At 43.7% G+C, this 11,529-nt stretch overlaps 1 protein-coding gene across 1 annotated transcript in view; it reads left to right on the top strand.

The window, feature by feature from the left end:
• The first annotated feature begins 4,404 nt into the window (after positions 1-4,404).
• The window catches only part of LOC139839221 (uncharacterized), a 29,740-nt gene continuing 22,615 nt past the window's right edge, over positions 4,405-11,529 (top strand). The window contains exons 1-4 of the mRNA XM_071829271.1: positions 4,405-4,564; positions 7,664-7,947; positions 8,222-8,490; positions 9,095-9,149. Of these exons, the coding sequence (XP_071685372.1) occupies positions 4,405-4,564; positions 7,664-7,947; positions 8,222-8,490; positions 9,095-9,149 (768 nt within the window). The remainder of the gene's footprint in view (positions 4,565-7,663; positions 7,948-8,221; positions 8,491-9,094; positions 9,150-11,529) is intronic.

Below are 11,529 nucleotides of genomic sequence, written 5' to 3'. Positions count from 1 at the left end.
ATGTCAAGACCTAGGCATTACACGTTGACTTTCATTTATTGCCCACTGTGCCCAAATTGGGTTGAATCTGAACGGAGCAAAGAGGACTTAATTTATTCGTGTGCACGAGTCTTTAAAACCGTGTTATGCAACATAATCTTTCCAAAGTTATCGACATATAGATTGTACCTAAAACTTCAAATTACTAGTAGAAAGAACTGATTGTCAATATCAAAACCTATATGTGACATTCATATTTGGAAAGAAAGAAAGCATAAACCTAAGAAAATATTTTTTTGGCAAAATATATATTAATATCGCGAAGATACCAATCACATCCAACCTCTGCATAAACCTAGAAAAATATGGTGATTGAACGGTTAGAATCTAACATAAACTCCTAGCGACATCCATAGTATATTGGAAGAGGGTGCATGCATGCAACACGAGTAAAGGAGAAAAAAATTGGCCGGATGGAGAAATCCTTGAGGTATAAATTTTTGTAGTTTTTTTTTTGCATGTGCATACTCATTTTGAGAATAAAAAAAATTATATCTCAAACTGGACTCTTTCAATTGGAAATCCCTATGAGCACCGCTTCACGTAGGACATTGCGTCCGATTCCTGTAAGATATAGAATAGGCACCAATGTATGTTTCTCAGTGCAGCCACACCATGGTTGCAACCATTGCAAGAGTCCCTGGTGCACCTCCTCTACAAATATCGTGATCACCGGAGGAATGGGCTAACGAGGACAGGTCGACACTTTCCTTAGAAGGCGGTGGAGAGGAAGGAGATGGCCTTTTTAATCATGCTCATTTCATGAAAAATGTGGCAAGAGTGCAACACGAGAATTTTCCGCCACACTTTCTCTACCGCGAACATGGTCATCGCTAGAATCAAATACGAGGCCAAAGCATGGAGCCTCGCACTTCGACTAACAATTTAACCGACATATTATGAGGTATATATCATCAAAAGCATATCATTGGATTCATATTTTAAAGATGTTTCCAATGATATGTTTTTATGTTATATAACTTATTTTTAATCAATTAAATTATTAGTCGAAGATTTGGCACGAAATACTTAGTGGCATTATATATAAAATGGAGGGAATAATGAAAATGGAAAATGTTTTGTCTTGCTTCAAAAATAAAATCATGGTATGTCGTTTTATCGGATGGAAACCATATAGGTTTACGCTGGATGAAAAATAATGACCGAGGGCATTGAGGCTATAGGGTATGTTTTGGCTAAGTTTTTTCAGACATCAACAGATTAGTTGCCAACCTGTTTTGTAATAAGTAGCCACATGGTAACTTTAGTACCAACATATGAAAAACTCATATAATTTTTAAGAGAACTCAATTTTCTGCTGGAAATATACCGACATGCTGTCTAATTTTAAATTTCATGACAAAAATTAAGCCGGCAACGAAAATGGATGGTAAATCGAATACGTGGATCAGCTAAAATATTTTTAAATTTCCAGTGAGGGAGAACTCGCACCCCCAGCAGGCCAGCACAAGGTGCGCACACATGCAAGGCCTAGCACTGTTGTTTTAGATAGTAAGCGTATGTATGAATGTATCGACCTCTACCGGATGCATAACAGTTGTTTTCGCTTGTGGTGACAATCTTGTAAATTCAAGGATTTCATGCTTTAGTTCTTGCAATTTTTTCATTTGTTTATTCAAAATCAGGATTTTGTGGATGACATATCTGAAAGTGACCAAATACTCACCTCGGCCACAACACCTATACAAGTCAAGCTCTAGGCAGCACATGTTACAAGTTGACTTCATTAATGCCCGCACTGAATATGCCCAAATTGTGTTGAAATGTGTACGGTGTGCGTCCAACCGGGTTTAGCGACATATTTTTGTTTCAAATTTATCGATATGTACTCGATTGTAGTCGGCCACTTCAAATTAGCACGGAGAGCTGATTGTCGATATCTAAACCTACACGTAATTTGGAAACATGGAAACCTTAAGACTTACAAAAAGAAATTATGATCTCATATACATGGACGAACAGAATAATGTGTAAACCTTAACATTTATTACTGGAATGTAAGTTCTGATAGTACGGAGTACAAGATCTGATTGCGAGAGATATGCCGAGTCTACTTGATAGATGGGAACATCACGTGATGGCTGATCGAGGAGGCGTCCGCATGCTAAATCATGTAAGTCCAGTACAATCAACATAAACCCGGACGATCAACCAGCACAAGCTACCTCTACGGACCCTATGTAGGTGGCGTCGGCGCGGGTGGTGGTGGCGCCGGCCCTACGCAGGTGGCGTCGCATTGGGCTTGGCGGAATTGGCAGCCGTATCGGCACATCCTGTCTTCCTGGTACTCACAATAGCTGCATGCACCGGCAGAACAATCGAGGCTGCATGAGCTGTCGGCGGCGCCAGCGCAGTCACAACTGCCGGTGCAGCCGGCCGTGCACTTCTCGATCGCGGTGGCCCTGCATTGGTCGCAGTAGCCTTGCGGGTCGTTGCATACCTTGCTGCATTTCTGAGGAATTGAGTCTCTGCACGAAGTCTCGCAATCTTGAAGCGAAGAACAGTCGTGGCACGGTACCTGTGGCGGCGGTGCCGGCGCTGGCACTGATGGCGGCGGTGCGGGCGGTTGTGGCGCTGGTCCCAGGGATGGGCAGCGCCCGGAAGAAGGGAGGACCAGCATGGCCAGAACGGCAGCGACGGCGGCCGCCTTGAGAGCCAGACCAGATGAACCTGAAGCCATTGGAAAAGAAGACACTGGATGAAATGTGAAGATCGACTTATGTGGTCTAGATGCCAATTAGGAGCGGGCGAAGCTACTTATAGGCATCGCAAAATCCTGCGTATGGCTGTGGTGTACTATCATGTACTACTACAGGAGGAGTCTAGGACCAACATTTCAGTTGCATCAAGTTGCATACGGAGATCTGCGCCGTGCATGTTACAAGTTGACGGAGGATAGATCGATCAGTACGTAGTACATTACTCATCTTGACCGGGCACGATTCCTTGCGTACACTGATTTTAACTTCTATTTTGGCCTGGATCTCAGTGGAGGTACTGCCACTTTTTGTCAATGTGCGCCATCATGTAGCAAAGTTGACTTGGAGGCTGGTAGAGTGCATGCTATTCATCTTGATCGTCTGATCTACATTTTTTTACACAGATACATGCATGTTGACCAACATCTAACTTTGCTCTTTGCACGATGATTAAGCCAGTTACATTGCTTTTTTTCATTAGGGCGGATACTTTCATTTCAAGCCTCTTAATTAGGGCGTACACTAAGAGCAACTCCAATAGTATAGCTGGTTGTTGGCTATAAGCAAGATGTCATGTCATATATAGTCAACACATAGCCAATAAGTACAATAGTTGTCTATAAAGATATACTATTCTTTTAATGGAGGACCCATCTTTCATTCACACAACTTGCCTAGGAGCACGTGCTAGAGCTAGGTCTTGCATAAGACTACTCAGGCTAGCCATTGTGCTAGTATCATAGCTAGTATCATGCATCCTAGCTCCACCAAAAATGCTGATGTGGCAGGTAATTATGGACGAGAGAGAAGATTAGAGTATCATAGGTAGATACTGTATCATAGCGCACATCACGAGAAAAGTTAGTATCAAATAAATCTTGTACACAAATTTGTATTGGAATTCTACAAATCAGTTAATATAGCAAAACTATGATACTAGTCTATGATACTATGCATTATAAATCTAGTATCATACAAAAGTATCATATGCATGATACTACTATATGATACTATCCACTATGACCAGCCTCAGACTACTCATAGTGAGATTAACATAGCTAGTAACATCACACACCCCAAAACATTTTGGTGACATGACATGATAATAAATGAAGAAAGAGAGTGAGGTGGTAACTAGCTATGTTACCATAACAACACATTTCTCAAGACAAGATGTGTCTACAATCTAATAAATATAGTATGTATGATACCACATATAAGTAACTATCCACTATGGAGATAGTAACATAGGGTACCATGTTACTACTCTATGTTACTCCCCACTATGACTAGTCTCATAGTGGGAGTAACTAAGGTAGTAACATAGAGCTACATGCTTTGCCAACTAGGCAAATTGATGACATGGCATCTTATATCTTATATTTACTAATTGGAGACTCCCTAACAGCCTCCATGTTAATCCTAGCGATTATTAAATTTTGTTCATCGGATTATAATCATCATGCATAAATAACCGTCTGATGAAGTGTCATACCGGCCGTCCGCTCAGCGATATCCCACCAGCCGAGACTCCTTCCTTTCCTCTTATCGCTAGCCCGGACTCTTCCTTCCCTAATCGCCGCCTCCCGCCAGATCTGCTAGCAACAAGGAAGGTGCGAGCACCTCAAAGGCTCCGACGGTCCCCATGTGCTGGCCGTGTCATGCAGGTGACCGCATCTCAGCGCAGCCTGCAGGATGGAGAATTTGCACGATCAGGGACGCAGAGTTTGCCAAGGACGCAGCGTTGGCACGTGGCCCTCTACTCAAGGCTTTGCAACTCCACTACAATTTTAGGCTGATCTCAGGTATGTGATACGTTGTTATTTTTCCAATCAGACCAAGAACGATTGATCAAATCACCTGCTACGTTCACCTAGCCAACGCCAGAGGACAAGACTGCAATATAGATTTCTTGGTACTCCTCCCATCCAGTGATTGATTTTGCATATTACTTATAAGCCTTGGTTTTGTCCTACCCTGGTGGCTTAACTGATAGATGTTCAGCCGGTGGCTTTGATTATACGGACAAGATACATATGCAAAATCATTGCGTTTAGATTATTATCCTCACATCATGAAACCACAGGATTCTCATTGCGTCTAACATAAGTTATTTCCTATATGCAAATATACCTATATTTATCTTATTTGGCATCTATGACATAAATAATCTTATTTAAATATTTTTATATGATTTAGGCCGCTTAATAAATATGGATCTATTATTCTTTCTAATGGCATGCGATAAACGGTATATGCATGTTGCTGCTGAAACAAAGGGTAGGAGTTTGCTGCTGAAACAAATAAGGAGGTACCCAAAATAAGTTTCTCATAAATCTGTTTTTCTGTATTTAAATCATATTTTTTTTAGCTAATTTCCTCCTGTAGAAAGTTTAAATCAATTCAGCATTTCTTTGTCGATGGACTGAACGGTAAACTTTAGTTAATCTTCCAATAGCTTAATGCATAGACTATGCTAATATTGCATCCTAACTCCTATGGCAGGAACCTTTGTATGCGTGAACTGCAACCAGCTAGCCTGACAATGAAGTGGATTCATGTAGCTGGCGATCATGACGGTGGTCATGTCGATACCAGAGGTAGTGGTAGCGTGCAACATATTTCCCTCTAAGAAATAATAAACGTCCTCTTTATCTTCTCTTTAAAGGCAAGCTAGCTTCTTAGTTTATTAGTACCTACAGTTTGACTTTTTCTTTATATTATCAACCTATTTTTTAAAAAGTTTCAAGCATAGGGGGCTGCCGATGACAAGGCAATAAGAATTTTTATTAGGTACCTAGATTGGAACCAATGGACAGGTTAGTTTCGTATCTGAATTTCTGATTTTTTTTAATTTATTTATATAACATGCACATACGGTGGATATGTTTGGTCTGAATTACTCAACTATGGAGATCAATGGACGCTTCATTTTGAGCTTCATATATTGAGTTATATCAGTTCCTTGGGCCATTGCAGATACGCTTATCCAACCAAATGGGAAGTGCTCTATTCTGTTCATGTAAGAAATAGTTAGAGGAAGTAGTTCAATTCAATTTAGCTTTCGGGTGCATATGCTTCTTCTACCCAAAATATCATATTTTAAAGTGTAACATTTTTTGAAAAAAATTCTACACATACATCTCCATAATATGTGTGTTGGTTAAGATTCGCGAAAAAAATAATTTTTGTGATCTGTGTAAAAAGATTTTTTTTGTGAGAAGCCTTATTTTTAGCATCAAATTTTCTATTTTTACACACACCACATGACAAGTTTATTTTTCATGAAACAACTTTGTAAACACGTAGTAAGTAAAGATGTACGTTTGAACTTTTTTGTTGTGTAAAATATATTTTAGAATAAACGGAGCATATAGTCCCTTAAGCCAAAACACCAATCCTACAGACTAGGAAGTACCACCAATTTTTTTTTTTACAATATCCACCTTTTTTTTGTTGCAGAACACAACGCATTGAGGATTCAGTTCACATGTGTTATCCCTAAAAGTGTCTTATCACTTGCTGCTTGCAGAACTCAACTTCCTCTTTATTTTTCATGCATAGACGAGCTTCTCAATTTTATTAGTTCCTTCCTTTGAATTTTAGCTTTGTATTATCATGTAGACATACGCATACAATTCAGAATTGTTCCATTTACTGTTTAACCCTAACGTTTTATCAGTTATCTCTTTTTATATTAATCTTACATTATAATTTTCATGGATAACAATGATTATTCTTACTTCATCCACGCATTAGTTTTTATGCGCCGACAGTTCTTGCCATCTGCACACGCCTTATTGGCGGCCATAATTTCCTTGAGAAAGAACAATTGGACTACTGTAATGTTTTTAGTTTCCTGACGAGAAGGTGATCATTTACTAGCTTCAGTATGTAAGAATAATATTATTGTCCATTTTCCAAACTATGTCAAGGACCTGTATATGGTATTTGTTACACATTAGAATTTTGGACGACTTCAAAAAGTTAATAGTTGAGATTGCTGGCTTCATTTTCCTTTTGGCGCTTGAGCGCGCATATATTATGAAAGGAGTTCATGGCCTCTACATGTTTTTCATCTGGAATAAGAAAACCATAGTAGATAATAATTAGATAATTGAAGGATTTTTTTTTCGTTTCGACATGTCTATTCAATCAAATCCCTTCTAAGTTTTTTTGGGAAAAAATTCATGACTACAATTACAAATCTCGAACATATATTATTAACTATTATTATGTACAATTTGATTATTTTCGTTGCTAGCCCGTGCGGTTCGCACGGGTTGATGACTAGTGATATTAAATGAAGAAAGAGATAGTTGTGGTAACTAGCTATGTTACCATAACATCACACGTACTTTTCAAGATTGAATGAGTCTAGAAGTTAAATAATACACTCATGCATGATACTACATCTAAGCTACTATGCATTATGAAGGTAGTAACATAGAGTAGTGTCATATGCATGACACTACTATATGTTACTCCCCATTATGGCTAGTCTTACATTCTCTCTCCTCTTCTCTCTCCTCCAACTAGGCACAAATATACTATTTTAATCCTTGTAGCCAGCTAACTAGGACTTATTATACTTGCTCTAAACATCAGTCGTCTATGATCAGTCGTCTATGGGAAGTACACATTATGATCTGGAGAGGAAACATAAGAAAAAACATTATGGAGTTGTCTATGCATGTAACACTCATATAAAGACAACTTTCAGTAGTTTTGATCTGTTAGATGTATATATCTGTATATTGTAGTTTCCCCATATGTTAGGGGCTTCCTGCATATTTGCACCTGCACATGTACTATATATTGTGGCCTTTGACCCCCTGGTAATACAACAAGCATATTGCCCTAACATGGTATCAGAGCAAAAATTGGTCCTCCTCCTCTTCTAGTCTATACGGACGGTTTTGAAGCTTGTTCCGGCCGCCGCATCTCCGGCTGTCGTCCGCCGCCGGTCCTCCTCCTTCGCTTCCCGGCCGCCTCTTCTCCTTCCCAGCCGTCCTTCGGTCGCCGGCCGTCCCCCAGGCCGTCCGCCCCCGGCCGCCTCCCGCCGCCCGCTGCCCTTCGCCGCCGGCCGCCGCCCGCCGATGCTCCCGGCCGCCCGTCCGGCCCGCTTCTGCCCGCTGCCGTGCACCCTGCCCGCCTCCGCTTCCGCCGCGTCGAGTTCGCAGCGCGCGTGTGATTTCGATCTGTTCGGTTTGATCTGATCTGAGAAAAAACCCGAAAAAAGAGCTATGTCTTCTTTATCGGGCTATGTTGTGATTCCTCGCTGCCCGGTGATTTTAGATGGCGTGAATTATCCTGATTTCGTTGCCTTCATGCGCGTCCACATGCGCGGTCTTCGTCTTTGGGGTGTTCTTTCCGGCGAGGTCTCCTGTCCGCCGCACCCCGTTGCTCCCACGGTGCCCATTGCACCGACACCCGTTGCCCTTGCCCCTGATGCTACTCAGGCGGATACGGATGTAGCCAAGAGTGCTGATGATACTGCTCTGGCTGATTATGACCGGAAGGTCCAGGTCCACTCTACTGTCGTTGCGACTTACCGGCTGGATCTGACTGACTACACTCAGTGGATCGATGAGGATGCTCGTGCTGCTGCTGTTCTCACCTCCGGTGTTCTGCCTCAATATGCTGTTGAGTTCATGGGTCTTCCCACTGCTGCTGCTCAGTGGGATTTTCTTCGTCAGCACTATCAGGCGTCTGGGGATGCTCTTTACATGTCTGTGGTCCGCCAGGAGCATGCCCTTCAGCAGGGTCATTCTACTATTGATGAGTTCTACACTCAGAGTGCTGCTATTTGGCGTCAGCTTGATTCTCTTCGTACACCTATGTGTGCCACATGTCCCTGCTGTCTGACTATGCGCGCGGATCTGGAGTTTCAGCGTGTTTTTGAGTTCTTGTCGCGGCTCCGTAAGGAGTTTGAGCCGCGCCGTGCACAGCTGCTTGCCTGTGGTCGTGTTCCACTCTCTGAGGTTCTGGCTGAGCTTCGTGCTGAGGAGACTCGTCTTCGTGGTGCTGGTCTTCTTGAGGTTCCCTCTGTATTTGCTACTCGTGGCCCTCATGTGTCGTCTGCTCGTGGACCTCCTACGCCGCCGGCTTCGTTGCAGACTCCAGCACCACCGATACTCTCTACTCCTCCAGTCCAGGGCCAGATTCAGCCTCAGCAGCCTCGCGGTACGCCAGCACCTCCCTGCACCTATTGTGGCAGGTCTGGCCACACTATCTCTAGCTACTGGCAAAGGGATCCTAGCTTACGTCAGCGGCACTATATTCGTTGGCAAGGTGGTTCTTCAGGATCTTATGCTGTTGCGCTATCTGATCAGGACATCATCTGTGGTCTTCGTGGTCTACTCGCTGCTACAGGATCTTCCTCGACGGGTACTGTTGGTTCTGTGCCTAGCTCTTCTTGCACCGCGCGACCACCACCTTCTACACAGTCAGGTACGTCCTCCCCGTGGTATCTGGATTCTGGAGCTTCTTTTCATATGACTTTTGCGTCTTCGATTCTCTCTGCTCTTCGCTCTCTTGTTTCTCATGTCCGTGTATCACGGCTGATGGTACCTCTCTTCCTGTTTCCAGTTGAGGCACCCTTTCTACTTCTTCTTTCTCTGTTCCTGATGTTTCTCATGTTCCTAGTCTTATGATGAACCTGTTTTCTGCTAGTCAGCTTACTGATTCTGGTTGTCGCGTCATTCTTGACGCTGATTCTTGTGCTGTTCAGGACCGCCGTACACGGGCCCTGGTTGGAGCTGGCCCTCGCAGCTTTGAGTCCCCGGGGATCTGGGAGTTAGACTGTCTTCGCGTTCCTTCTGCTGACACTTCATCTGCCAGTTCTCCTGCGGTTGTTGCTTCTGTCATTGGATCTTTTCAGCAGTGGCATCATCGGCTGGGTCACCTCTATGGCTCCCGTTTATCGTCATTAGTTCGTAGTGGTCTTCTGGGGTCTGTCTCAGGAGACGTGTCTTTGCATTCGTGTCAGAGTTGTAGGTTAGGCAAACAGATTCAGCTTCCCTATCCTACTAGTGCGTCTGTATCTCAGCGGCCTTTTGATTTAGTTCATTTAGATGTTTGGGGTCCGGCTCCCTTTCCTTCGAAAGGGGGTCATCGATACTATATTTTGTTTATTGATGATTTTGCGCGGTACACCTGGTTGTTTCTTATGCACTCTCGCAGTGAGGTGCTCTCTATTTATCAGTGCTTTGCAACCATGGTTCATACTCAGTATTCCACGCCTATTCGTGTGTTTCGTGCTGATTCTGCCAGATAGTATATCTCCCAGCACTTGCGTGGTGTTCTTGCTGAGCAGGGCACCCTTGCTCAGTTCTCATGTCCCGATGCCCATGCTCAAAATAGTGTCACTGAGCGTAAGCATCGTCATATTTTTGAGACTACCCGTGCTATGATGATTGCTTCCTCTCTTCCACCGCATTTCTAGGTTGAGGCTGTCGCTACGTCGACTTACCTCATTAACATTCATCCTTCTGCTTCCCTTCAAGGTGGCATTCCTCTCGAGCGTCTTTCTGGTCGCTCTCCCGATTACTCGACTCTTCTTTTATTTGGTTGCGTTTGCTATGTCCTTCTCCCTCCTCGTGAATGCACCAAGCTGACCGCTCAGTCTATTGAGTGTTTTTTTCTCGGATACAGTGATGAGCATAATGGCTATCGTTGTTGGGACCCTGTTGGTCGTCGGATGCGCATCTCTCGTGACGTCACGTTTGAAGAGACGCGTCCCTTCTATCCTCGCCCCACCTCGGGTACTTATCCGGTGGATGATATCTCTTTCCTTCTTTTTTCGGATGCACCCCCTGTTGTCACTTCTCCTCCTCCTCCTCCTAGTTCTGATGCGCCTCCTTCGTCTTCGTCGCCATCCTCTCCTCCGTCTAGTTCCCCTAGTACTCCCCGTTCTCCGGCTTCGGATCCTTCTGATGCTGTCCCTTCTTCCTCTTCTTCTGATGAGTTGTCTTCTGCCGATGAGCTCCCTCCTTCACGGCCTGTTCGTCAGCGTCGTGCTCCAGCCCGTTACTCTCCTAGTCAGTATGGTCTCTCTGTCGTTTCTGAGCCAACTTCTTATCGGGATGCCAAGCGTCATCCTGAATGGCAGCTTGCCATGGCTGAGGAGATCGCTGTGCTTGAGCGCACTGGCACCTGAGATCTTGTTTCTCCCCTGACACGCGTACAACACGCGACCGTTGGGAACCCCAAGTGGAAGGTGTGATGCGTACAGCAGTAAGTTTCCCTCAGTAAGAAACCAAGGTTTATCGAACCAGTAGGAGTCAAGAAGCACGTTGAAGGTTGTTGGTGGCGGAGTGTAGTGCGGCGCAACACCAGGGATTCCGGCGCCAACGTGGAACCTGCACAACACAACCAAAATACTTTGTCCCAACGTAACAGTGAGGTTGTCAATCTCACCGGCTTGCTGTAACAAAGGATTAGATGTATAGTGTGGAAGATGATGTTTGCGAAGAACAGTAAAGAACAAGTATTGCAGTAGATTGTATTCGATGTAAAGAATGGACCGAGGTCCACAGTTCACTAGTGGTGTCTCTCCGATAAGAAATAGCATGTTGGGTGAACAAATTACAGTTGGGCAATTGACAAATAAGGAGGGCATGACAATGCACATACATATCATGATGAGTAGTGTGAAATTCAATTGGGCATTACGACAAAATACATAGACCGCTATCCAGCATGCATCTATGCCTAAAAAGTCCACCTTCAGGTTAGCGTCCGCACCCCTTCCAGTATTAAGTTGCAA

The sequence above is a fragment of the Lolium perenne genome, chromosome 4, assembly GCF_019359855.2.
Source record: "Lolium perenne isolate Kyuss_39 chromosome 4, Kyuss_2.0, whole genome shotgun sequence".
In the NCBI taxonomy this organism is placed as follows: domain Eukaryota; kingdom Viridiplantae; phylum Streptophyta; class Magnoliopsida; order Poales; family Poaceae; genus Lolium; species Lolium perenne.
Note: the sequence above shows the minus strand (reverse complement) of the source record. Positions and strands in the feature narration are given on the sequence as shown.